A 27,440-nucleotide genomic window follows, 5' to 3' on the forward strand; every position below is an offset into this window, starting at 1 on the left:
TGGTGTTCTTATCTATCCGGTGCGCATATCCTTCCAGCCGGAGCAGTCAGAGTTTCCAAGATGCTGCCGAAGGAGCCTTGGTGAATTCATTCATTATTAGCAGTGCAAGCACAACTAGAGAGAAACCACCAGAATCCAACAGGTAAACTGTAGAAATTAATATTTTAACATGGACCAGAGTTTGGGGTGATATGTAAGAACAAGTAACAGCACAGAGTTTATGTGGAACAATGAGGATGTTGTGGTCAAGATTTTTTGTTTTGCTTTCCTCCATTACATTTGGGTGTCACTGCTGAGAAGTATTATTTGCCCATTCGGAATTGCCCTGAATTGAACAACTTGCTATTTCATTTCAGAGAGCAGTTAAGATTCAACCACACTGTTGCAAGTTGAAATCTTGGAAAAGTTTCTCTCTAAAATACTAATCCATTTGAACAATGCAAAGTTGACAATTAAACAGAAAGGGGCATAAATTGTGTCAGGCCATTGGCAAGAAATGGCTGCATCCCAAACTACACCAAGTATTGTAGGCTCACTGACCAAACAGACTGTGCAGAGATCAACAAATAACTGTTTTCCAAAGTTAATCTTAACTATAATAAGTAGCTTGTTCAGCAACTGTAGGTGTGTATTTAAGATCTTGTACTTGCTGGTCATTGTACGTGAGCAGAACTACATGTTTGCACTCTGACCACATCACATTATGCATTTGACTCATGATCAATACATCTGTGGTGAAACATCACCCTGCAAGAAAATCAAATCAAAAACAAGTAGATGAGATTATCAGATATTCTATTTTTAATCAATTAAACTACCACCAGATGGTGGTATTGGTTGGCTCTTTGCAGTACTGAACCACCTTGAACATTTTGATCAAGACATATAAAAATTGAGGCTAATTATTTCAGGAAATAGTCAACAGGTTTGTTCCACTAGGACCTGTCAGATTACCTTGGGCTACTGATGTTATCTGCAGTTTCTCCTGGAGGAGAAAGGCAAAAGAGAGAGTAAGAAGGGCAGGTTAGTAAGTGGGAATGAATTTGCTCTGTTTTGCCTTTTCTGATTCTTTCTACAGTTTTCTGGAACCAAGCTATTTTGGGAATGGGGTAATGCTAATAATGCATTCATTTCCTTGAGACAGCATTGGGCTTTCTTGAAGTAATAGAGTCCTTGGGGTTATGGCATTCCTAAGAATTACAACATTTTGACAATGACAGAAAGTGACTATAGACCTCAAGATATGACACCTCACTTTGGAAGGGAACTTGCGTGAAATCTGAAAAAGCCAGAGAATAAATTGACAAAATGAAGTTTGCCTGAAACCCAAACTTGTTTAAATTTTATTAAAATCATTTGTGTTATGTTGGGAGAAGCCAAGTCTTTCAAGTTAAGAGTGGATTAGTTCAAAATATTCTTAAATGTGTTAAAACCTTGTTTATGTTGTTATCAGTTAATTTCTGACATATTCCTCAATTAGGTTGATTCAAATTGGAGTGTCCACACATGGAGATAGTTTGAATTGATGGAACATCACAGAACATCACATCACAATTTAATACGACTGCTGTAAAAATGTATTTTCTGCTCACTAAAGGATATAGAGGAACCTTGATTATCCAAACACGGGCAGGGAGTATTTTATTTGGATAATCAAATGCCAGATAACAGTTTAGCCAAGCATCAGGAACTTGTGAACTTGTTTAGATTATCCAAAATTCGGATAATCGACGTTCAGGTAATTGAGGCTCCTCTGTAGTTGCGTTTAATTGCTGGTATTTAATTTTGCTGATGGTCTTACTATTTAAATAAGCATGCTCTACATTTGTAGCCCAATTCTGTCTAGCTTGGTGTTGGTCTGCTAACGTTGTTAAGAAAAGTTGAGTGAAGACAAGTGACAAGACCAATAAACAGAAACAAGTTGATGCTATAGAATTAAATCTTGATATCTGTGCAAACGAAACTTGTAGAACTCAAATGAATGTTCACTTTCATGAGTGGTTAATTCAATTCAAAAAGAAATACAGGTCTCTTATTATGCCTAGTTGAAAAAGTGCAAGTGTGAAGTTTCCATATCTAAAATAACCAGTCACAGCCAAAGTGTTTAAAAAGAATTTTGTGCCTTTATTGGAATGGTGCAAGGCATTAAATACACCACTTTGATCATTAGATTATTTGGTTTAAATCAAAATGAGGCTCTAGAACTACAATACTGGTCCAACAGTCTTTTTTTGCAGGAAGAAACAGAAGAAATGCATTCAGCATTTAGAAAGCACTAGCAGGCATCTGTTAGTTCGAATAAGAAATAGTTCCTTAGTTCCCAAAGCACTTGCGGAGTTAGCCATATTTGATATTAGGAAACAGTTTGTTATACTTTTGGGGGTGGACTGAGTCACAAAGTCACATGACTTGCACAAACTGTTTCACAGCCTCTTAGATGCTGAGACAATTTTGTTTAGACTTTTCTGAGAAGACTTTTTTTTTTAAAAAGAGCATAGACACACTCGTCACTGCTGTACACAAATAAGAAATCCAAATTTTTAAGAAATGAAAATTCACAATGTAACCCTTTGAACAGTTAGTGCTGGAATGTTGCTTCCTCTGCTAAGAAAGTTTCAATCTGTTCAAGCAGAGCTTGATGAAATGTTCGTAATTTAATTATATACAGACATAGCAGCAAGATGTGCTAACAGTAAAACATACCACCCAAAAGGTAAAAAGAAGCCTCCAACATTAACTAAAGGGTAAGTATATCTGTTTCAAGTTCTCAGAAATCCACTTCTCATTGCATTTTATTTTTCTAAACTGATGTGTACAACTCCTACTGACCAGTACATTCACACTCTTTCACTAATGGTTAGTTTCCTTGTCATTTATTATTTTACTTAATAGATAACCTAATTCTCTCATTTTCCCCACCTGATGTATAAAAAAATCAGTATGAAATATAACAAGATCTTGCATTGTACACATTTAAGTGTACAATTCAAGTATGGTAGAGCTGACATCCTGTTCTCTCAAATCCCATTTTGGATTTCCCACCAACAAATGCATTATCTTAGGGCATAATCTGATCTAAAACCATTATAGAATGTTCTTACAAACTAATCCAAAGTGTTTAATAAAAGAAAAAGTTTACATTTTGGCTTCGTTCAAGGTAGCCCATTTTAAGACACTCAATTGTTAAATTAGCCAGCCACACACTGTTTGGTCATCCATTTTTAAAAGTCAAGCCATTTTTTTTATATAATGCAACACCAGTCATTCAGCCTTAACAGGCCCCAAAAGCAAGGCTCCCTTCAGCCTTAAGACATGACTCCAAATACAGGGTTATGGCGACAAATGCTGGGGCCAATCTCCTCATAATCCTTTTTGGTGTGGCATACCTGGTAGAACTCCGGCTGTAAGAAACAAAAAATATTCTTTTGTTAAAGGTTCAAAAGGAAATGCTCATATTACTGTAGAATAATAAGTTTTGCATTTGGAAATTGTTCCATTAAAATATATTTTTAGTGTCAGCAACAAAACTTGTAATACCACTCAACTTCAATTGCTGTCTAATAAGTTTACTTCGCTGTATGACTTTTTCTTATTTTACTTTTGAGAATTTGTAACAATTAAGTTTTGTAACCTTTAAAGTTTAGTCATTTTGTAACCTTACTTAAACCTGAACAGGTGGTTAATAAATAGTTGCTTGGTACTACAGAAATTGAGTAACATGAAAAATACATGTTACTAAAGTTCTCCATCTTGCACACATATGGACTTCACAAGAACGTTAAATTTTAACCAAACACAATAATATGCACTACCGGAAGAAAAAGGGTGCAACTCCGAATGGCCGACATATTACCACAGACAAAGGAATGGGGAGCTACAGGTACCCCAAACTCCCAGATAATTTAATTGCTGGTGTAATGCCAGGTTATGTAGGCTGTACATCTGACCAATGGGCTGAGTGACTCATACTGCCTCAATTACTTGGTGAAACTGCACTCAACCAGCCGACACTTGCAACAGCTAAAACAAAACCTGTACTGTTTGATGCAACTCCATGATTGTCAGCACTAGAACAATGCTACAAGAATCAATTTAAGATAATTAGTTGAATTTGTGACTGGCTCATTTATACTTGCCAGAAGTGATGTACATTTCATAGAAATTATCTGCAGAGAACATGTTCAAACTTTGTCCCACAAGCAGCATTTTTCATCCTGATATTCACCAAATCTCACTTATACTTAGCAGCATAATTTATATTACAAGACCCCCACTATGCCATTAAACATTAAAAGCTAACCAGCCTTCGGAAAGGACATTCCCTTGGACTACATCTGTTTTTTTTTTAAAAAGGTAACTTAATGGGATGAGGGTATCTCTAGCAAGAGAAGTATTTATTGCTCATTCAGGTGCTGCAATACATTGATAATGCTGTAGTGAAGGAAATCCCAGGATTTTGACTCATCAACATAAATTAATGCTGCTATTATTACAATACAGGATACTCCATGGCTCGCAGGAGAACTTGCAGATGATGGCAACATATTACCTTTTCCTTCAAGATAGTTCATGTTGCAGGTTTTGAAGGTGCTATTGAAGCAGCTCAGGTTGCTGGTATATTACACACACTGCTGCCACAGTGACATCAGTAATGGAGGAAATAAATATTTGCTTTGATATGGTAATGACTTTGTCTTGGACTATACAGAGCATCTTCAATATTGAAGCTGCAGCAAATATGCAGGCAAGTTGAAAGAATTTTCACATTGCGACTGCAGAATGGAGGGCAGGCTTTGGGTATCAGGTGCTAAGTTCTTCATTGCAAGATTCCTAACCTCTAACCAGCTCATGACTGTATTTATATGGTTAGTCCAGTTCTTGGTGATTATAATCTTCAGGATGTTGACATTGTGAAATTCAATGACAGTTACATCAAGGGGAGATATTAGATTCACTCTTGCAGGACATGGTCAATGTCTGGCACATCATTGGTATGGATGCGACTTGCCACCTAGCCATACGATCTGAACGTTATCCAGGGATTACAGCATGTAGACATGATTGATGCAGTATTCAAGGATTTACAGATGTTATTCAAAACAAACTGACACAAGGCTAGCTTTGTTTGGTGGAAGCTTGAGTCAGATATACAGCACGGAAACAGACTCCTCAGTCCGACTTGTCTATATCCTTCTAAACTCTTCCCATTCATATACCCATCCAGATGCCTTTTAAATATAATTGTACCAGTCTCCTACTTGCCTCTGGCAGCTCACTCCACACTCAGTGAAAACATTGCCCCTTATGTCCCTTTTAAATCTTTCCTCACTCACCTTAAATTTATGCCCTCTAGTTCTGGACTCTCTCAGCCCAGGGAAACAACCTTGCGTAATTACTCTATCCATGCCCCTCATGATTTTATAAACATTTATAAGGTCGCCCCTCAGCTTCCGATGCTCCAGGGAAAACAGCCCCAGCCTGTTCAGCCTCTCCCTATAACTCAAACATTGGCAACATCCTTGAAAGGGTTCAGAAAAGATTTACAAGTTTCACAAAATCCTTCTTCTAGGAGGGAGACCAAAACTGCATACAATACTCTAAATGTGGCTGAATGATGTCCCAACTCCTATACTCAATGCACTGACCAATAAAGAAAATGCTCTTGCCATTCTGCAAAGGATTTTATTACTTACCAAAGGCTAAGTTTGTCTTTTAAATGTTAAGAGATGAGTACACATGCTAAGCACACACATGTATACAGAAATTGAAATTTCAAAATGTTTACTCACAGTGGATGCAAGCATAGAACCTCCAAACCAAACGGCATATCTCTGCATGTGGTGCGTGATCACTTGAACATCAATTGGTTTAGGCTACAAAAAGAATGTAATCACATAAAAAAACTGAAAATTTTATTTCTAAATTCAAGCAGTTAAAGTGGTTTCCAATAAAGCAAAAAATTTCAATCTATTCTGTTGATCTAGAAGGTTCTTAAAACTTTAACTACAAAACGACGTGTGCCAAGAAACGACAGCACTATTTTTAAAAAAAAGTACAAAGCACAGATGTTGCATTACTCAATATTGGCTCCTTACATGTCCCAAGCGTTTGGACGCTTGCGTCAAACAGCATCCAATATGTTTGTCGGATTTTCATCTTAGCCAATACATGAATTACAGACTATCATATCCTATTAACTGGAAGTTATGAACAATCTTGGGGATGACAGCAATTTTTACCAAAAACACTCATCTTACTTCCTTTGTCTCCTGCTGCAAACTGTTGTGTTACAGAAGGATGATGGTAAGACTGTTAAACATGATTGTTGAAGGTTGAGAACTTTATATAAGCTGTTTGGTAATCAGCTCCAAAACACATTGCTCGAGGAAACTCATTCAAAAGCATAGTCTGAATTCCTTGTCAAGGCAACATTACCAATTTAATTTGCCTAATTTACATGTAGATTAAAATCAATTATCGCCATCATGTCATCATAAGAATCCAGCCTTTGTGTACTTCTTCCTACATTGTGGTTACTATTCAAGGCCTGCAGATGTCACCTACAATTGACACCCCCACCCCCTAATGATTTGTCATCTCTTGTATCCACCTGAACTGTTTCTATAACTTGATCTCTTGCACAAAGGAAACCTCCACTGCATGAATACCACTGATTAGGAGTTGTCTCTTCAGTTTCCTATTTTGCTTAAGTGACAGATTTAAGTATCCAATCTTCATTATTCTGCAATCACATCTCCCTACTGGCTATCATATTTTTCATTAACTTCAATATGCACCATCAAAGCATGTACATCATTATGAATTCTACATGCATTCAGATACTGAGCCTTCAGTTTTTTTTCAAAATCTTGGTAACATCTAATTTAACTACTGATTTTTCTTGACTTCCTGCATTCTCAGACCTTCATGTCCACAGTAACAGATTGCTTTTCTGCCTTGACAATTCTTTGATTTGTTGCATTTGTCCACATTTGATTTTTCCATCCCTGCCACAAAACACCCTAGTCGTGCAGCATGGTGGCAGTAGTTAGCACTGCTGGCTCAGACTGGCACTACCCAGTTAGATTTCAGCCTTTGCTGACTGCTTGCATGGAGTGTGCATATTCTCATGTCTGCACGGGTTTCCTCAAGGTGCTCCAGATTTCTCCCACAGACCAAAGATGTGCACGCTAGGTGGATTGGTGATAGTAAATAAGGTGACGGAATAGGGTGGGTTTGGAGAGTTGGTACAGACTAAATGGGCCAAATAGCGTTCATCTGCAGTGCAGGGAATCAATGATTCTACAAATGGCAAGAAAATATCTAGAGATGCTTCAAGATAAGCACTTGAATAATTTTGATACAAGTCAGCAGAACTGTGCAGCTACTCATCAGAAAGTCAGTGTGAAGTATGATAAACAATTTTGTCTAAAAATAACTACCAAATAATTTTAATTGGAATTAAATATGGTGAGCAAGTGGACCTCTTTGGTCTGTATTTTGCACCTCCATTTTGATTTATTTTAAAAAATTAGACAAACCTTTAGTTTTCCACCACTCAATTCTTCACTGAGTTTAAGTCTGGCATCTACTGTCCTCTTTAAGTCTCTTTGTAAACGACGTCCAAAATCTCTAAACATGGTTGAACCACCAGAAAGGACAACATTCTGAGAACGAAATAAGAATTTTCAACCTTAACGCACCAAAAGCTTTGCACAACTTTCATTTTTATCCAAAATATGCACAAATTTCATATATTATAAGATATTGCGAGAGATTGTACTTTTTCACTCTGAAGAAAACTAGCACATGTGCATGTGCGGGTGTGGGAAGGAGAGTTTGAGCTTGAGCTTGGCTTTTTTTGTATTTTAAACCAGGTAACCAAAAGATGAGAAATTCAAAGAGCCAAGAAATAGGAAGAATTTAGAATGTTGCTTTAAATCCCAACAATATCTGGAGCATTCAAGAGCAATTAAATTGTACGACTTGAAAACCATGACACTTAGTTAAACCAAAATAGGACTGCTGATTGAGTTCCAAGAAAAATCACTTTAAAGGGTTAAACATAACAGTAGTCATAGCAAATTTGCTGGAGAAAAGTCAAAAACTTAGGAAACAGAAGTTGGATTACCAGAATAGGAGGGAACATGCACTTATGAAGGCTAGTATTATTAAAATTGTAGTTTTGTACAAAACTTCTCTGCAACATATTCAATCAATAATACAAATGTGACGTTTGAGGACAATGCAGCAAAAACACTATGGAAGAAAAATGCATCTTCCAAACTTTCCAGTAGTCAACCCCCTTCCTTAGGCATTCAACTCAAGCTTTCATACAGGAAACATTAATACCTGGCATCAATTTCTCTATACATGAGTACTACTATATTTTGCTATGGCTTACTGCAACATATTGCAAAGGCAAATGAAAAAGAAAGAAATGTGAACAATGCTTAGTGTAGATTAGTTTCAACAGGGAAACAAATGAAACAAGCAATGTAAAAATGAAAGGACTCAGAGCTGGTCTCAGATACCACATTGATAAATAGAGAAAAATGTTTTTCCCAGTGCTATTTAGTGCACCATTGATTACCACAGATTAATATCAATAACTCTTCAACAATTCCACAACCAAGTAAAACTAAATGACAAAAAACAGATGCACCTTAAAATAAACAAAGACAGACCATAAATACATCAAGCTGACTCCACCATTCAGTATTACTATGGCTGATTCACTTAATTCAGTACCTTTTGATCGCTTTATCCCCAAGAACTAAACCTGTCACCTTCAAAACATTCAATATTTTGGCCTCAACTGCTTTGTGCTGCAAAAAACTCTACAGCCTCAGCCCTCCCAGATTGAAGAAATCTCAGTCATAAGTGTCCTGCCGTTTAGAATGTAAACTCTGGTTCTGGACCTCTCGTAATTGGGAACATCCTTTATATATTGACTGTCTCATCTTGCTAGAATTCTGAGGCAGAAAAAGGAAGTCTTGGATTTAAATGTTACGGTACCTTAAGCACTTTTAAAATCAACTGTTTTTCAAGTGTACAAGGCAATAATGCCACACACTTAGACCACTAACCTTATAAAGTGGACGTCTAACATCAATGGGGCAGTTCTGAATGACTTCATCTACTACCTCAGAGATCGGCTGTGTAAAATCAGGATTTGCAAACTGGAAGAAGAAAGGCATTGCATTGGTCAGTGGTCAAATCAGACAACATAAACTCAAATTGCAATTACATGCACTGAGAACTCAAGTATAACAAAGATTTACCTCCGGATGGAAGAAAATTTCAGGGCCCAAAAATCGTTCATAGCCTACATCAATAGTGAATTCTTTCTTGGAGATGGCATTGACTCCAGTATACTGTTTAATCCATTTTGTACCATCTGTGTCATATTTGTTGAATTCTTTCACCAAGTCTGGGCAGACATAGCTAAAACGTTCCTTTAATTCAACAAAACAGTAGATAGAAAACAATCATTGCCAAGTCACCATGAGCTATTTTCAAAGTCAAAGTCAAAGTAAACCTTGAAATAATTAAAACAATGTTGAAAAAATAATCCCTCCCATAAATATTCCAGTACAAAATTTAAATTGAAATTCCAACAGAACTTTGAACTTCGTTATTTACTTAGCAAGCCTAATAAAGATTTTTCATGTTAAAATAATTGAGACGATTCATTCATAGAAGAAACAGACCCGTTTAGTTTTGATGTTCAATGTATCGAGAGGTGTAAGTCTCCCACAAAATAGCCCAGTTTTGTTTCATTGCTTGGTCTGAGTAGACTGATTATAGTCAGGGTGAATGTGGGATTAAGATTAGTCCTGTCCTACAGCAAGAGAGGGGAAAAAGTCTCTGAAGGTTCTTCTGTAAAATTGCACATGCAGATGTTGGGCAAAGAAACTGCAACTTTGGGTTAACAACCTTTCATGGCCCAACAACTTGCTCCCCAAAAAACTCAGATTCAGACAAACAATATGCACTTGAGTGAAATACAAGATAACTGCAAGATTGCTTGGAAGCCCAGCACAGGTAAAATATCTAATCAAGACAAAGAGAGGGGTGAAAACTGAGAACAATGGAAAATAAAAAGGAATTTAAATCATTGTTCAAAATGTTTACTACTACGCAATAAAACATGTTTGAATAAAAGCTTTCAATTTTATCAAAAAGGTGATTTGCCTCAGTTCATTGACTGATTCCTCAATTCCCGTCTGAATGGCTTGATAAACATTTAGTGAAGCATTTAGAATGAAGGCAGATGAATTCAGTTTGTTTGATCCAGTTTGCTTCAGCATACCATTCAAAAAAATGACTAATTTCCAACTATCATACACTGAAACCTGTTACATTAGTGTGTAAAGTATATAAAACTGGCAGCTGCAGAATAGTTTGCCTATTTTGCCAAACCAGAGAGGAGCAAACAAAATAATTCTTTAATAATGCACTTTGCATTGAAATTAGACATTCCAGTACCACAATAGTAACACTTCACAGTGCTCACCAGTTTACATTTTAAAAAATACTTCTCATTCAATAAAATAATTTAAGTGGCTGAAACTGTGACTGGAATCAAAATCAAGTTAATCTTGTGGCAGTGTCAAGTGCTAATATTTTAAATGTGGGACCACAGTGTATTGTTACTGCTTGCTGAAATAATGAAATGTTCATTTACTCTAAACAGGATGGCATCACTACTTATTGCCCAGGCCTCATTTTCCTTGCTGAGAAACTGGCTTGGTCATTTCTGAAGGCAATTATCAAACACACTGCTATAGGTTGAGTGTCACTGCATAAGGTAGACAGATTTTCTTCCCAGTGAGACATTAGTGACTCAATAGGTTTTTATGACAATCTATGTCAGTTGATTTGGTCACCATTACGAAGGCTAGTTTTCAATTCCAGATTTATTAATTAAATTCAAATAAAATTTTCATCAATTGTTGCCATAGCAGGACTATCGTTTGTTCACTTATGGATTGTTAACACCACTTTATGGTCCATCCCTGTTGCCCTCAAAGTGGTGAGCTGGAAAAAGGGTGGTTGTGGGAGAGAAGGAAAAAAAAACACATTTAAAAATATCAAAAATGGAATTCTGGTCTGCACACTTTTGGGGAGGGTGGGCAGGTGGGGATGCCCAGGATGATACTTTGTTTCCGCAATTACAATGCAAAATTACAAGGAGTGATAATACTGACCATGACCATATCTCTGGAATTTAAGGTCTGAAGGGGTGATTTTGGCAAGGCTTTTGAAAGGATTCACATCGGATAAATAGAAAGAAACTAAATTCACAGGCAGTAGACATTTGAAATCCTGTCCCACCAATGGCAAGAGATACTATTTCAAGGACCACTTCTCTTTGTCAATTTCCATTACAAGTCTTTTCACATTCCTGCTTTTGATTTGTTTCAATAGGGTTGAACAAGACGAGAATTGGTCAGGTAACTGGTCAGTATTTCTGAAGTCACAAATCTGAAACATTCGTTCTTTTTCTTGCTCCACAAATGCTACTTAAGTATTTTCAGCACTTTGTTTCTACCACTTCATGGTCACTGTTGGATTAGGTGATAAACTACTGAAGGCAGTTTTCAATCCTCTTAATTACAGTTCCTAAAATACCAGCTCCCAGTATTTTCTGATGTTTAATCAGTTCTCTCAGGCTGGCAATAGATTACTAAATCTAATGAATTTAGTTGCATAAGCATGGGGAATAGATTTCTAGAATCCACATTAAAAGAACACAAAACAGTTGAAAAACAAGTTTCAGTTTTTTTCATTTGTACAAAGTGGTTCAAACAAAACAGGGAGTCAACATTACACACTGGTTAATTGTACATCAGGTCCCAGAAACAAATAAAGATACCTGAAGAATCATTTTCCAAACAAAATTCCTAGGATGTTTTTCTACACATAACTGAGCAGATATTGGACTTTGAAGTCTCCTAAAAAGTAAGTCCCCTCTGATCATACCACACTCTCCGTACTGGTCAGAGTTGCCAACAAATGCTGAGTCAGGGTTGAACCACGACTTAACTGACTCGGACAGCTATGAATTTTATTTCAATATAGAGTCACAGACATACAGCACAGAAACTGACTCTTCAGCCCAACTCGCCCATCTTGACCGGATAGCCTACATTAATCTAGTCCCATCTGCCAGCATTTCACCCATATCCCAATCAATCTTTCCTTATTTATATACCCATCCAAATGCCTTTAATAATTTGTAAAGTTGTAACTGAACCAGCCTTCATCTCATCCTCTGGCAGCGCATTCCATACACGCACCACTCTCTTAAAACGTTGCCCCTTAGGTCCCTTTTGAATCTTTCTTCTCTCACCCAAAACCTAAACCCTCTAGTTTGTAGGGATTGAGCCAAATTTTATTCTAAACTACAAATATCTGAACTGCCACCAATTTGGTGATATACAGCCAGCAAATGTAAAGCTATTTTTGACAGATTTTTGGACTCAGGCAATTTGTACTTGAGACTTAACTAGGCCAATGCTTCCCTAGTCAGCCTCCCACCTTTCACCCAACATGAACCGAATCCCCCCTTTTAAAAAAAAACATAAATCTTAGGTCGAGCTTTTGCTCATTTCTGCTAATTCCTCATGACGTGGTATAAAACTTCAATAAATAATGCTCAGGAAGCACCCATAAGCCTTCTCTACACAAAAGGATCTTACATAAGTACATGTTGCTGTTACTGTACCTTCACAGCCTTAGCTGTTTCCAAGGACTGCTCTGGAGGTATTCCCACCTCTCGATCTCTCAAAAGTTGTTGGATGAAGTATGTAATATCACGACCAGCAATTGGAATGTGCTTAATGCAACTACCAATCACGTACCCTTCAGCCTTTTAAATCAAAGGGGAAAAATAAGAGACAATCATGTTAAATATTGTTAGTCCAGATATTGACACACTAGTTACTACTGCAAAACACCTGGAAACCATACCAGATTGTCATTAGACACTCTTATCATAATTTTGGCACAGGTCTTGGACCATTAATTACCATATAACCACTTCAGTTTCAAGACAATGTAACAGTTACCCAGCGCATTTGTGGAAAGTCCTTATTTGATCTTGTGTGGTGCTACCACATTCATAACCTGTATTACACTTATCGATATGTTGACATCACTGTTTTACTCAGTGGAAGATCAATTTAATGTTGAATTTGAAACAAATACAATTCTCTCCATTACCTTGTCTCAATGCATCTCTACAACACAGAGCAATCATTTAAAAACAACAAGTATTAGGACAGAAATCAATAAACTGGCAATCAATAGGATCAAAAATTTTAAACGTCAACCAGCTAAGAATTCAGGCTGCAGCGAAGATAACAACTATAGGCAACCAAGATTGAAAATTTGCATTTATTTCAAAACACAAGACTGAATAAAAATCCAGCACAAATCAGCTTGGTATTCAAATTGCTCCAGACAATTCTTGGGAGTTCTGTCTAAATGGTATTGGAACATCTAATTTAGATAAACAAGGCCAAATGGACAGTAGTACTTTTTAAAAAAATATTATTTAAAAAAGTTCAACAGCATTCTAAAGCATTATAAAAAAGGCTTAACATCCATGATAAATGGTTGCAGTCTTGACACTAACTTTACTTTCTCCTCAATTTAAAAATAGTTTGTGTGCATATTACAAGCAAAACTTCTGATACAGAAGATGTAATAGCTGCAAGATAATGACAGCGTTAGTGACCATTTGGCTCACTGCATCTGAATAGGTAAGAAAAATTAAAAACCCATCCTAAAGTTTGAAAGTTTCAAAGGGTGTACTGCTAAAATATTTCTAACTTACATGAACCTAATTACCTAAACTCTACTTGGGAACAAAGGAAAAATAATAAGTTGAGTCCATTCAACTGTTCAGTCAAGGTTATTCATCCATACTGCAACAAAGCTTCACCAAGATGTTTTTCCTAAACATTTCTGTTCATAACTGAACCCTCACTGAACAAAGCTGAAGAGTTAACCTCGTGGCTTGGCCAATATTTACTTCTCAAACATTACCACGAATAAAAAAAATTGATATCATTATCGTAACTGCTGTTACAAAGACATTGGCAACACAGCAACCAATTTGAAAACAATTTTCCCCTATTATATTCCATCTGTCAAGTTTTTGTCTATCACACTCACCACGTGCCTCCCCATTTGTCATGCACAAAACTTGGCTATAGTACATGCACTTTCCACATCCAATTAATATATACTGTAAATAATTGCCATCCCAGGACTACAGTATAAAACGTTACAGATTGCCATCCTGATGATGCCCCTCTTTACTCCAACTGTCTTCAATTCGTTAACCAATCCTCAATCTCTGCTGACATATTACCTCCAACACCATGGGCTCTATGTTAAGTAACTTATGGCGTCTTCTCAAACCCTTCTAAAAATTCAAATACATCTACTGCTTTTCCTTTACCGTTACCTCGAACGAATCAGATTAAATTTGTCAGACATTATTTCCTCTTCGTGAGGTTACGCAGACTTTGATCAATCATGTTATGCATTTCGTACTGCTGTTATTGCTAAGTTTCTTCAGCATTTTCTGTTTTTAACTATTTAGCAATATCTAACTTTATCAGAGTTAAAAATCACAACACCAAGTTTAGTCCAACAGGTTTAATCGGAAGCACACTAGCTTTCGGAGTGATGCTCCTTCATCAGGTGATTGTCTGATGAATCACCTGATGAAGGAGCGTCACTCTGAAAGCTAGTGTGCTTCCGATTAAACCTGTTGGACTATAACCTGGTGTTGCAATTTTTAACTTTGTACACCCCAGTCCAACATCAGCATCTCCAAATCATAACTTTATCAGGATTACCACTTTCCTAAGTTGTCACATTTTCCATGTAGCATAAATCATTGCTTTCTAAAATATGTTTATTTTTGATTATGGATTACTGGTTCATTTTTAGTCTTGGAGTGCAAGTTCACAGCTGAAATTAAGAGTTGTAGGTATTTGGTATGCTTTCCTTGATTGGTCAGAGTATTGAGTGCAGAAGTTGGGAGGTCATGTGGTCGTACAGGACATTGGTTTGGCTACTTTTGGTATATTGCATGCAATTCTGGTCTCCTTCATACTGGAAGGGTATCGTGAAACTTGAAAGGGTTCAGAAGAGATTTACAAGGATGTTGCCAGGGTTGGAGGATTTATAGGCTAGGGTTGTTTTCCCTGGAGCAGAGGCAGAGGGGTGACCTTATAGAGGTTTACAAAATTGAGGGGCATGGATAGGATAAATAGACAATGTGTTTTCCCTGAGGTGGGGGAGTCCAGAACTAGAGGGTATAGGTTTAATGAGAGAAGGGAAAAATATGAGACATCTAAGGGACAACTTTTTCACACGAAGGGTGGTGTGCGCGCGCAATGGGCTGCCAGAGGAAGTGGTGGAGGCTATTATAATTGCAACATTTAAAAGGCACCTGGATGGGCATATGAATAGGAAGGGTTTGGAGGGATATGGGCTGGGTGCTGGCAGGTGGGAGTAGATTGGGTTGGGATATCTGGTCGACATGGAAGTTGAACCAAAGGGTCTGTTTTTGTGCTGTACATCTCTATGACTATGGTACTGTAGTATTGTACAGCTCAGTTCTGAAGTATGGATGGCTCTATCTGTACTGATTAGACTTGACAAAATTGGTGAAACTATGTACATTTAAATGACAGAGATTCAATGATTGTTACTGTCACATTCCAACACTGAACAGAATTCAGCTGTATCAGCATTACGCATAGACAGTGTATTTAAGATAAGTCTTAAAAGAAATGCTTCGTACAGTCTACCTGGAAAGGTGGTGGTGGTGGTGTAGTGGTAACATCAAATCCATGCAGTTTGGAAACAACCTACCCATTGAGTCTGACCCTCCAAAGAACATCTGACTCAAATAACCCCCTTCCATATCTCCATAGCCCAACAGTTACCATGGCTAATCCACTTAACATGCACATCTCTAGATATCTCAGACAAGTTCCTATTGTCAATCCATCTAACTTGCACAACTTTGGACTGTGGCAGGAAACTGGAGCATCTGGCAGAAACTCACAAAAGACAGGGGAAGAGCATACAAACTCCGCTCAGTCCACCAATACTGGAATCAAACTCAGGTCCCTGGTGCTTGAGACAGTACTAACTACTGACCCATCTTGCCACCAATATCTTGGAATTTTTTTTCTAATGAGGATAGGAAAAATATGACAACTTTGGACAGATATCACAGGTTAATATGAACATGGCTTCAAACCAAAGGGTGAAATTTGAATTTAATAAAGGACTGGAATAAAACGCATGAGAACTCGAGAAGAATGGCATTACAACCGGAACTATCAACATACATTGAATTGGATTCCATTTATCACCCCCCTCCACCAAGGGAAAAAAAACAGGAAGTGACATCACCAATCACAGGAAACTCAAACAAATAGAAAATGGGCAACACCACCAGTGCTTCATTCGGAGGCTCACTGAAGATGTTAACTAGTATGGCGACTAAGTGTCTGAAAATGAACCTTCCAGCTCACGAGCAAACCTACATCCAGAACCACAACCTGAGCTACAAATCTTCTCAAAACTCACTAAAACGTTAGTGTGTGGGCAACCTATTGATTGTTTGAAAAACCTGTCGAGTTAAATATTGTTCAAGAAAGGAGATTTGCTGTCCTTACCAGGACCAGATAATATGCAACTCCAGACATAGGGTTGACTCTTAACTGCCCTCTGGACAACTATGGATGAGCAATAAATACAGGTCTACATTCTATGAATAAAAAACTAAAGTGTAGCTTATGGTGATTCTGTTAATGTGAAAAGATACAAATTAATAATCTCAAAGTGGAGAAGCTTTAGTCAGCAGTCAGTAGAGTTTCATATTGAATTTCGCATTTAGAAGGTGAAAAACATGGATCAAAGAGGAATATTTTACACTTAAATAACACCAGTTACAAGGATATGAAGACATAATTAACTAAACAGGGAAATTAAAAGACAAGACATTACAGAAGCAGTGAGACATTGAAGTTATTGCATAACTCTCAGCAAAGCTACATTTCAGAAAGCCAGACTCAGACGAAGAGATCTATTGCTAACTAAAGACATTAAAGAAAACAAAACAGAAAAAAACATTGTGAAAATCAATGGTAGGTCAGGGAACCTGAGTTAAAGACACAAATGAATGACTAAATAAAAAAAAAGAAAGTTGGATAGAGGTCTCAAGGATAGTGGAATCAAGGGTTATGGAGATAAGGCAGGAACAGGATACTGATTAAGGATGATCAGCCATGATCATATTGAATGGTGGTGCAGGCTCGAAGGGCAGAATGGCCTAGTCCTGCACCTATTGTGTAAAATATATGAGAAAGCTGATGAACAAAAAGTAAATGTTTCTACAAGTATTTCAAAAAGAGTAACTAAAGCTAGTGTTGGTCATCTAGAATGTGTGTGTTTGGAAAATTAGTAACAAAATAAGGAAACGGCAGAAGCCTGAATAGGCCTTCTCTGTGGAGGACATAAAAACATGTTATTATTACTGAGGTAAAAGGAAGGCCCAACTTCAAACAATCTCAATCACCATAGGAAAACAAAACACTGGGAAATTACTACAACTCAAAGGTTCACAAGTCTCCCTGGATTTAATAGCCTTTGTCCTATAAGTTTTTAAAAATGGCTGCCGAGATCATTATTAGATGACTCTTCTACTCCAGCTGAGTTCATAGGTGGCTGTACAACCCCAATGTGGCTTTCATCGACTCTGCCCAAGGAAGTAGGGAGACAGAAAGCAGTAATCAACAACCAGTTATCTTAACATTTAGTATAGGGAAAATTTTAGCACTCATTAAAAATATTGTACAGTAGAATATTGAAAAAATCAATCAGGCAAAGACAACATGGTTACCAGGAAACCTATGAATGCGACGTCTTTGGAATTTAACAAGGTGTTGCAAAGGTTATTTAGTAGAGCCAAAGTGACAGAGGCTGTTTACAAGCTAAATTTTATTCCAGTAATAAAAAGGAGACTCATTTGCTCCTCACATTCTAAGTCACACTAGTCTAATACATCCTGAATTATTGACCTATCAATTTTGAAATTCTCATTTTCAAATCTTTGCATAGGAATCAGAATTCAAGAGGAAGAGAGCTCAGTAACCCTCATGATTTTTACGATTTAGAAAGATTAACCTTAAATTCACTTTCCTGTCTCTCCTCATACCCCTTGATGCCTGAAGAATAAAAACGTATCCGTCTCAAATATATTCAATGATGGAGCATCCACAATTCTTGAGGGAAGAGAATTTCAAAGATTTACAACCCTGAAGAAATTTTTCATCGGAGTCTGAAATGATCAAACATGATCCTCAGACTGGCCTGTGCACAAGATTCCTAAACCTGCAAGGCAGCTCTCAATGCCTATCCTGTTAAGTATTTTCAGAATTCTGTATTTTTAATGAGATGATCTCTCACTCTTCTAAACCCCAGTGTATCTCTATTATCCTTTACTGAATAAACTGACTGTTTACATCGGGAATTAAGTGAACCTTTACTGCACCATCTTCCAGCTCAACGAGCAAATTTACAACCTGAACCACAACTTGTGCTACAAATCTTCATAAAAATCACTAGTGTATTTTTATTTGATCACTTAAATTTCTGAGCTGAATAAAAGTTACAGTATACCAACAGAAAATGACAGCCTATTGCAGAAAAGCAAAATGAAAAAGCAGCACCACCTCCTCTGCTGCATTGCATTTCGATTGACACCAACTTCTTGATTTGGTTTAATACACACACTTAAAACACCCTGATATCCACTTTACAAATCTGCATTCAAATTCTGGTCTCCCACTCAACTTGGATTTTAATCACTTCATTTGCAACAATGACTTCATCTGCCTAAGACATAAGCTTCATTTTTCACCTCAGATGTGCCTTAAAACTTTGAATATTCATTTTTCTGCAGCTCCTAATGTGGCAGTGTCAAAAATATGCAAAATAATGCTCCCGCAAAGTGCACTGGAATGAACACCAAATTAAAGGCACTATGTAAAATGTATGTTTTGTGTCATTCAAGATAGCTTCTAATAAGCTCAAATGGATTACTCAGAAAAGATAACTGCTGCTCAAGTACAGCTTTGTTTGAAGCCTCGAAGGTCAGAATGTGCAATTTGAAACAGAGGAGAAACCAGATCTTTAAACCATTAACTACTCCCATAAGACAAGTGCCTTAAATAGACTTACCTGGGTGTCAAACAAGGTTAATTGTTGCTGCTCAGTGAAATCAGTCATTAGAATGGCAACTGCATAAATATATAACTCTCCCCTTAGACAGCAGCAGACAAATCGAGGTCACCAAGAAACTAGCTGGAAATATTTGTTCAGTTGTACTACTTTCCTACATTAGAAATGCTATATTTTAGTCAATCAATTGCAGAGTCAAATATACAATAGAAAGGAAGTTCTGACAATGGCAATGTTACTGTTGGCAAATAATAATTATAGGAACCCACCGATACTGGATAGTGGCATAAGGTGACTCTGGTATGAATGCGGAGGATGCACACCATCAGCTGGATGAACATTAAAGTGGATTAGATCAAGAATAGAAATTTAGGATTCAAAGTGTATGCTGAATACTGTCAGAGAAAGAAAGCCAACTAGACAAGATAGAAACAAAAGACTAGACAGCTGTGTCCTGGCAACAACTGAAAGAAACAAAGGGGATAAGAACAGAAAAGGAAGGAAAAAAGTAGATACCATTGAGGTGAGGACTAAGAAAATTTTAAGAAAAACTGAAGTAGCAAAATGTGCAAACACCAGTTACGCTACAGTGAAAAATGGACGAATGACCCCTTTGACATCAAAAATGTGTCAGTCGCTTGGTTAGCATGTTCTTTATATCACATTCTTAATATACACTGCAGTCTTCCTTAGCTCTCTCCCTTTGCAGCAACAGTTGAAGTCCTCAGGTTTATGAACATTGGTCCACGTAAATATCATCTGACTCCTTACTGGGGCAAATATAGCTCCCAGTCTAATATCAATTGCATTGGCCTGGAATGATCACAATGAGCCTTGACCAAGGTTAAACCCAGGTGGCAGAAAGACTTCTGCTCAGTCATCTCTTTTACCAAATGGTCGTTAACCCTCTCGTTTCACTGACCAATCTTCCATCAACCAAGAACAAAAATGTATTTCTCTTGCTTTTAGAAGCAAAGAGGATAAGAACGTGGTTTAAAAACACAATTTAAAGTAACATTTTTGTTGCTAAATGAAACTAATCACGAAACCTTAGATCAACACCGATTTTTCATGGAGCATGCATTAGAGGGGCAATAGCCCAAATTCTTGCCTTTTCTGGCAAGAGACTGAACAGAAAACAAGATTGCAAATAAGCAACCAGTGGCTGCTGCAACAATGTGGTCAGAAAGCAATATCACAACTATGGCTTCATTTGGCAGGAACAAACCGTGAAGGATATCTACTTCATTTTTGGTCAGAATACATCCAATAGAACAAATACATACTTAATGGCTAGGTCCCTGGTCATGAGAGTTGCACTTCCACTCAGTGTCTGTTCATTTTACTGCTTTTATTTCCTACTTCCTCTTCAGTTTGTTTCCAGCTTGATTGCTCTTGCACATCCTATCTTCTGCGCTCTGCCTGCCCCACCGTTGCCACTTCACAGTCATTTCCTGCCAAGCATTAGACTTGCTGCCTTTGTATTGGTTATTGCCTCAATGTCAGCTACCACCACGTACTCAAGACAAGATTGGGTTGTACTTCTTTATCTGTAATAGCTCGCACTGTCTCAGATTCTATTAGGTTTTTTTGAAACCACAAGCTTTTGGAGCCCTGCTCCTTTTTCAGGTAGCTAGTGAGAGAATACATTGGAGACAGAATTTTATAAGGAAAAGATCAAATGGACATACAACTGATGAGAGCGTATTGAACAAACCTAGATGGCTATGAAATCTTTAATCAGTAAGGATGGAGAGGCAGGTTCCAATTGATTCATATAAATGCCAGAATTTCTTTCAAGTCACCAAAGTGATAACCTAATGTTTTATCAGTTTAAAAGAGGTAACATCTCATGTCAGACAGTGCATTTTTGGTTTGAGGCCTTATTTAGAGTCTGTCTTAACATTGACTGTCTACAGTGCTGGAAAAGCCCAGGTCAGGCAGCATCCAAGGAGCTGGAGAATCAATGTTTTGGGGATAAGCCCTTTATCAGATATGAAGGCTTATGCCTTCAAGTCTATTTTCCTGCTCTTCAGATGCTGCCTGACCTGCTGGGCTTTTCCAGCACTACACACTGAATTCTGATCTCCAGCATCTGCAGTCCTCACTTGCTCCTGGTCTACACATTGTGCGCTTTTTCAACAAAATAGAATATGTCTGCCAAGCCAAATCTTTTGACCCTTTGATCTTTTACCTAAAAAGGTCTGTGTCTTAAGTATTCTCTCTCACTAGTTACCTATGAGGTGAGGGTCTCCAAAATCTGGTTTCAAATAAACCTGGACTATAACCCAGTGTCTTGTGATTTTTGACTTTGTCCACCACAGTTCAACACTGGCACCTCCACATCAGATTCTATCATTCTTTCCACAGCTTGAATCTTAATGGCTTTTCCTACTCACACATGGGGAGCTAGTGCCACTACCTTTGGAAGGGAGTCAAAAAAAAAAAACCCACTGTTCTCCCTTCTTTCATGAATGATCAATGAATCAAAGCAAATATATTAAAAAAAACTTAAGACACCAAAAATAACTGAGCAAAATAACCAGCAGGTAATAAATACAAAGTAAAACAATTTGCATGATGACCTCACGTATTTTAGGTGTTGGAGGTGATTTCCTCAAATTCCAGGAGCAGCAATTACTGTTTTACGCGCTGTTGCATTGTTTTGGAACTTTGGATAAAACAAGTCAAAACAAGAGCAGTTTTAAAGGGAGAAGAGCAGACAAAGGACACACATGGAGAGAAGAGGAGTGGGGGGAGAGAGAAAAGAAGAGTGGGGGGGGGGGGAAAAGAGAGGAGGAAGAGGAGAAGAAGAGTGGGGGGGGGGGTGGGGAAAGAGAAGAGTGGGGGAGCCTGCACAGTTACCGCCTTTGCTGTTTGAATTTGTGTATTGCTGGACATCGGAGTGCATCTGGGAAAATTTACAAAGTGAAATTTACAACTAATCTTGGAGGAACTGCAGGATGAAGTTCACAGCACAGAATCATATCAGTAAATTGTTGTTTTAAGTCTGTCCAAGAGAAAGGCTGCAGTAGTGAGTATAGTGGATTCTTTCTTGATTATATGTTTTTGGAGATAAGTCTCTTGATTAAACTTAAAATATAATCCATAGCTATTAATTTAACCTGGGGCAGTGTTTGCAGAGGAATAAGACTGATTTTCTGGGTCTGTGGATTGTAAAGGAGATTGTGGATATACCCATTTCAAACAGGTATGCAGTTTTGGAAAATGTAGGGGGTGATGGATTCTCAGGGGAACATAGCACGAACAGCCAAGTTTCTGGTATTGAGACTGGCTCTAATGCAACGAGGGGTACGTCGGCTTCCAATAGATCAATTGTGTTCGGGGATTCTGCAGTCAGAGGTACAGGCAGATGTTGCTATGGCTAGCAGAGCAAAAGCAGAATGGTGTGTTGTTTCCCTGGTGCCAGGATCAATAATGTCTCAGAGGGTGCAGAATGTTCTCATGGGGGAAGAGGGGCCAGCAGGAAGTCATTGTCCACATTGGAACCAACGACATTGGAAGGAAAAAGGTTGAGGCTCTGAAGGGAGATCACAGTAAGGCAGAAATTTAAAAAGGAGGTCCTCAAGAGTCGTAATATCTGGATTACTCCCAGTGCTACAAGCTAGTGAGGGCAGGAATAGGAGGATGGAGCAGATGAATGCATGGCTGAGAAGCTGGTGTGTGGGAGAAGGATTCACATTTTTGGATCATTGGAATCTCTTGGGGTAGAAGTGACCTGTACAAGGACGACAGATTGCACCTAAATTGGAAGGGAACTAATATACTGGCAGGGAAATTTGCTGGAACTGCTTGGGATGATTTAAACTATAAAGGTGGGGGGGTGGTGGGACCCAGGGAGATGGTAAGGAAAGAGATTGATCTGAGACGGGTACAGCTGAGAACAGAAGTGAGTCCAACAGTCAGGGACAAGGTAGGACTAATAAATTAGACTGCATTTATTTCAATGCAAGGGGCCTAACAGGGAAGGCAAATGAACTCAGGGCATAGTTAGGAACATGGGACTGGGATATCATAGCAATTACAGAAACATGGCTCAGGGATGGACAGGACTGGCAGCTTAATGTTCCAGGATACAAATGTTCCAGGATACAGGAAGGATAGAAAGGGAGGCGAGAGACAAGGGGGAGTGGCATTTTTGATAAGGGATAACACTGCAGCTGTGTTGAGGGAGGATATTCCCAGAAATACATCCAGGCAAGTTATTTGGGTGGAACGAGAAATAAGAAAGGGATGATCATCTTATTGGGATTGTATTTATAGACCCCCTAATAGTCAGAGGGAAATTGAGAAACAAACTTAGAAGGAAATCTCAGCTATCTGTAAGAATAATAGGGTGGTTATGGTAGGGGATTTTAACTTTCCAAACATCAACTGGGACTACCATAGAGTTAAAGGTTTAGATGGAGAGGAATTTCTTAAGTGTGTACAAGACAATTTCCTGATTCAGTATGTGGATGTACTTAGTAGAGAAGGTGCAAAACTTGACCTACTCTTGGGAAATAAGGCAGGGCAGGTGACTGAGGTGTCAGTGGGGGAGCACTTTGGGGCCAGCGACCATAATTCTATTAGTTTTAAAATAGTGATGGAAAAGGATAGACCAGATCTAAAAGTTGAAGTCCTAAATTAGAGAAAGGCCAATTTTGACGGTATTAGGTAAGAACTTTCAAAAGCTGATTGGAGGCAGATGTTTGCAGGTGAAGGGATGGCTGGAAAATGGGAAGCCTTCAGAAATGAGATAACAAGAATCCAGAGAAAGTATATTCCTGTCAGGGTGAAAGGGAAGGCTGGTAGGTATAGGGAATGCTAGATGACTAAAGAAATTGAGGGTTTGGTTAAGAAAAAGAAGGAAGCATGCGTCAGGTATAGACATGATAGATCGAGTGAATCCTTAGAAGAGTTTAAAGGAGCTAAGAGAATACATAAGAGGGAAATCAGGAGGGCAAAAAGGGGACATGAGATAGCTCTGGCAAATAGAATTAAGGAGAATCCAAAGGGTTTTACAAATACATTAACGACAAAAGTGTAACTAGGGAGAGAATAGGGCCCCTCAAAGATCAGCAAGGTGGCCTTTTGTGTGGAGCCACAGAAAATGAGGGAGATACTTAATGAATATTTTGCATCAGTATTTACTGTGGAAAAGGATATGGAAGATATAGACTGTAGGGAAATAGATGGTGACACCTTGCAAAATGTCCAGATTAGAGGAGGAAGTGCTGGATGTCTTGAAACAGTTAAAAGTAGATAAATCCCCAGGACCTGATCAGGTGTACCCGAGAACTCTGGGAAGCTAGAGAAGTGATTGCTGAGATATTTGTATCATCGATAGTCACAGGTGAGGTGGTGGAAAACTGGAGGTTGGCAAACGTGGTGCCACTGTTTAAGAGCAGTAAAGACAAGCCATGGAACTATAGACCAGTGAGCCTGACCTCTGTGGTGGGCAAATTGTTGGATGGAATCCAGAGGGACAGGATGTACATGTATTTGGAAAGGCAAGGACGGATTCAGGATAGTCAACATGGCTGTGTGTGTGGGAAATCATGTCTCACAAACTTGATTGACTTTTTTGAAGTAACAAAGATTGATGAGGACAGAGCAGTAGATGCGATCTATACGGACTTCAGTAAGGCGTTTGACAAGGTTCCCCATGAGAGACTGATAAGCAAGGTTAGATCTCATGGAATACAGGGAGAACGAGCCATTTGGATACAGAACTGGCTCAAAGGTAGAAGACAGAGGGTGGTGGTGGAGGGTTGTTTTTCAGACTGGAGGCCTGTGACCAGTGGAGTGCCACAAGGATCGGTGCTGGGCCCTCTACTTTTTGTCATTTACATAAATGATTTGGATGTGAGCATAAGAGGTACAGTTAGTAAATTTGCAAATGACACCAAAATTGGAGGTGTAGTGGACAGTGAAGAGGGTTACCTCAGATTACAATGGGATCTGGACCAGATGGGTCAATGGGTTGAGAAGTGGCAGATGAAGTTTAATTCAGATAAATGTGAAGTGCTGCATTTTGGAAAAGCAAATCTTAGCAGGACTTATACACTTAATGGTAAGGTCCTAGGGAGTGTTGCTGAACAAAGAGACCTTGGAGTGCAGGTTCACAGCTCCTTGAAACTGGAGTCTCAGGTCGATAGGATAGTGAGGAAGGAGTTTGGTATGCTTTCCTTTATTGGTCAGAGTATTGAGCACAGGAGTTGGGAGGTCATGTTGCGGCTGTACTCGACATTGGTTAGGCCACTGTTGGAATATTGCGGGCAATTCTGATCTCCTTCCTATCGGAAAGATGTTGTAAAACTTGAAAGGGCTCAAAAGATTGACAAGGATGTTGCCAGGTTGGAGAATCTGAGCTACAGGGTGGGGCTGTTTTCCCTGGAGCTGGGGCTGAGAGGTGACCTTATAGAGGTTTACAAAATTATGAGGGGCATGAATCAGATAAATAGACAAAGACTTTTCCCTGGGGTCAGGGAGTCCAGAACTAGAGGACATTGATTTAGGGTGAGAGGGGAAAGATATAAAAGAGACCTAAGGGGCAACTTTTTCACGCAGAGGGTGGTACATGTATGGAATGAGCTGCCAGAGGAAGTTGTGGAGGCTGGTACATTTAATCGGCTTTGAATGGATATATGAATAGGAAGGGTTTTGAGGGATATGGGCCGGGTGCTGGCAGGTGGGACTAGATTGGGTTGGGATATCTGGTCGGCATGGACAGATTGGACCAAAGGGTCTGTTTCTGTGCTGTACATCTCTATGACTCTATGACCATGAGCGCCACAGGAAATCAACATTAAAATGAGTGAAGGCCTCCATTCTCCCCAGCCTTTAGGTATCTTAGCTGCTCTGTTGCTAAGCATTACAGCTGCTCTCAAAGCTACAGAACCTGTTCAACTTACATTTCCCTTCCAAGCATGAGACTAAAGACAAAGAAAACATCCCTTGTGAATAGAATTAAAAGATCTGTGCTCAGTATTTACGGATTTTAAATGTACAATTTATTGGGAAATATAAACCCAATCAGCAAGGAAGAAAAAAATGTCAGTTTTATCAGCTGTTTCTACAAGATAACGAAGTGTTATAAATCTTGTTCCTATTAAATGTATTTTCTTACATTAGTGATTGGTTACAGAAAGGAATCTTGAAGTATCTGAAGATAGAGAAAGTAAACTGCAATTTTTGTAAACTCCTTTGCTTTCCATCAAAGTTGTTAAAACAAAGACACTTTAATAGATCAAGTCGATCCAAGACCAGGTCAAATATTACAAATGGATTTACTAGACAGATTTAAAAAAAATCAATGGCTCTTCAAGCCACAGGAAATTACATCAAATCCACTGTAAAAGCAGCCTACAGTAGTTCTTGGAATACCAAGATTTTATTTGTCAATGCTATTTATGCATTATCCTAAGTACAGAAGAGAAAAGCAAAGGACATTTGCTTTTTTCTTAATTGCATTTACATTACGGAACAAATTCCTCAATTAGTCAAGTGGAAAACATTAAATTGTGTGGAATTTATGAAGCCAAAAGTATATTTTTAAACAAAGTTAGATTTGAATAAAAGGAATAATGATCAAGAGAAAACAACCATGCCTGCCATCGTTGAGGAGTGCTCTCTAATCATCTAATATAGCAAGCAGGAAGTTACAAGTTTGTATATAGGGGGTAAATTCAGAACAGAAATGCGGAGACATTTCTTCAGCCAGAGTGTGGTGGGCCTGTGGAATTCATTGTCGCAGAGTGCAGTGGATGCCAGGACGCTAAATGTCTTCAAGGCAGAGAGATTGATAAATTCTTTATGTCACAAGGAATTAAGGGCTACGGGGAGAATGCTGGTAAGTGGAGTTGAAATGCCCATCGGCCATGATTGAATGGCGGAGTGGACTCGATGGGCCGAATGGCCTTACTTCCAATCCTCTGTCTTATGGTAAGATCCTGCTGTACTGAGGTAACCTTCGCTATCTACTACACCTCCAATTTTGATGTCACCTGCAAGTTTACTAATCATACCTATGTTCACATCCTAAATTTACCTAAATGACAAAAAGCAGTGCACCCAGCACCAAAACTTGTGACACCAGCACCACGCTCCCTTCTACCTTCAAGCCAGTTATACCCAAACAGCTGGCTCTTCCA

General features: G+C 38.4%; 1 protein-coding gene across 3 annotated transcripts in view; it reads right to left on the reverse strand.

Annotated features, from left to right (window-relative positions):
• Window positions 1-2,103: 2,103 nt before the first annotated feature.
• The window catches only part of LOC140482334 (actin-related protein 3), a 61,239-nt gene continuing 35,902 nt past the window's right edge, over window positions 2,104-27,440 (reverse strand). For all 3 annotated transcript variants that reach the window (XM_072579625.1, XM_072579626.1, XM_072579627.1), the window contains 6 exons: window positions 12,734-12,877; window positions 9,285-9,458; window positions 9,090-9,182; window positions 7,542-7,667; window positions 5,790-5,873; window positions 2,104-3,401 (listed from right to left, as the gene is read on the reverse strand). In XM_072579625.1, coding sequence (XP_072435726.1) covers window positions 3,306-3,401; window positions 5,790-5,873; window positions 7,542-7,667; window positions 9,090-9,182; window positions 9,285-9,458; window positions 12,734-12,877 — 717 coding nt within the window. In that variant the 3' untranslated portion in view covers window positions 2,104-3,305. The remainder of the gene's footprint in view (window positions 3,402-5,789; window positions 5,874-7,541; window positions 7,668-9,089; window positions 9,183-9,284; window positions 9,459-12,733; window positions 12,878-27,440) is intronic.

The sequence above is a fragment of the Chiloscyllium punctatum genome, chromosome 10 (genome assembly GCF_047496795.1).
Source record: "Chiloscyllium punctatum isolate Juve2018m chromosome 10, sChiPun1.3, whole genome shotgun sequence".
Classification (NCBI taxonomy): Eukaryota; Metazoa; Chordata; class Chondrichthyes; order Orectolobiformes; family Hemiscylliidae; genus Chiloscyllium; species Chiloscyllium punctatum.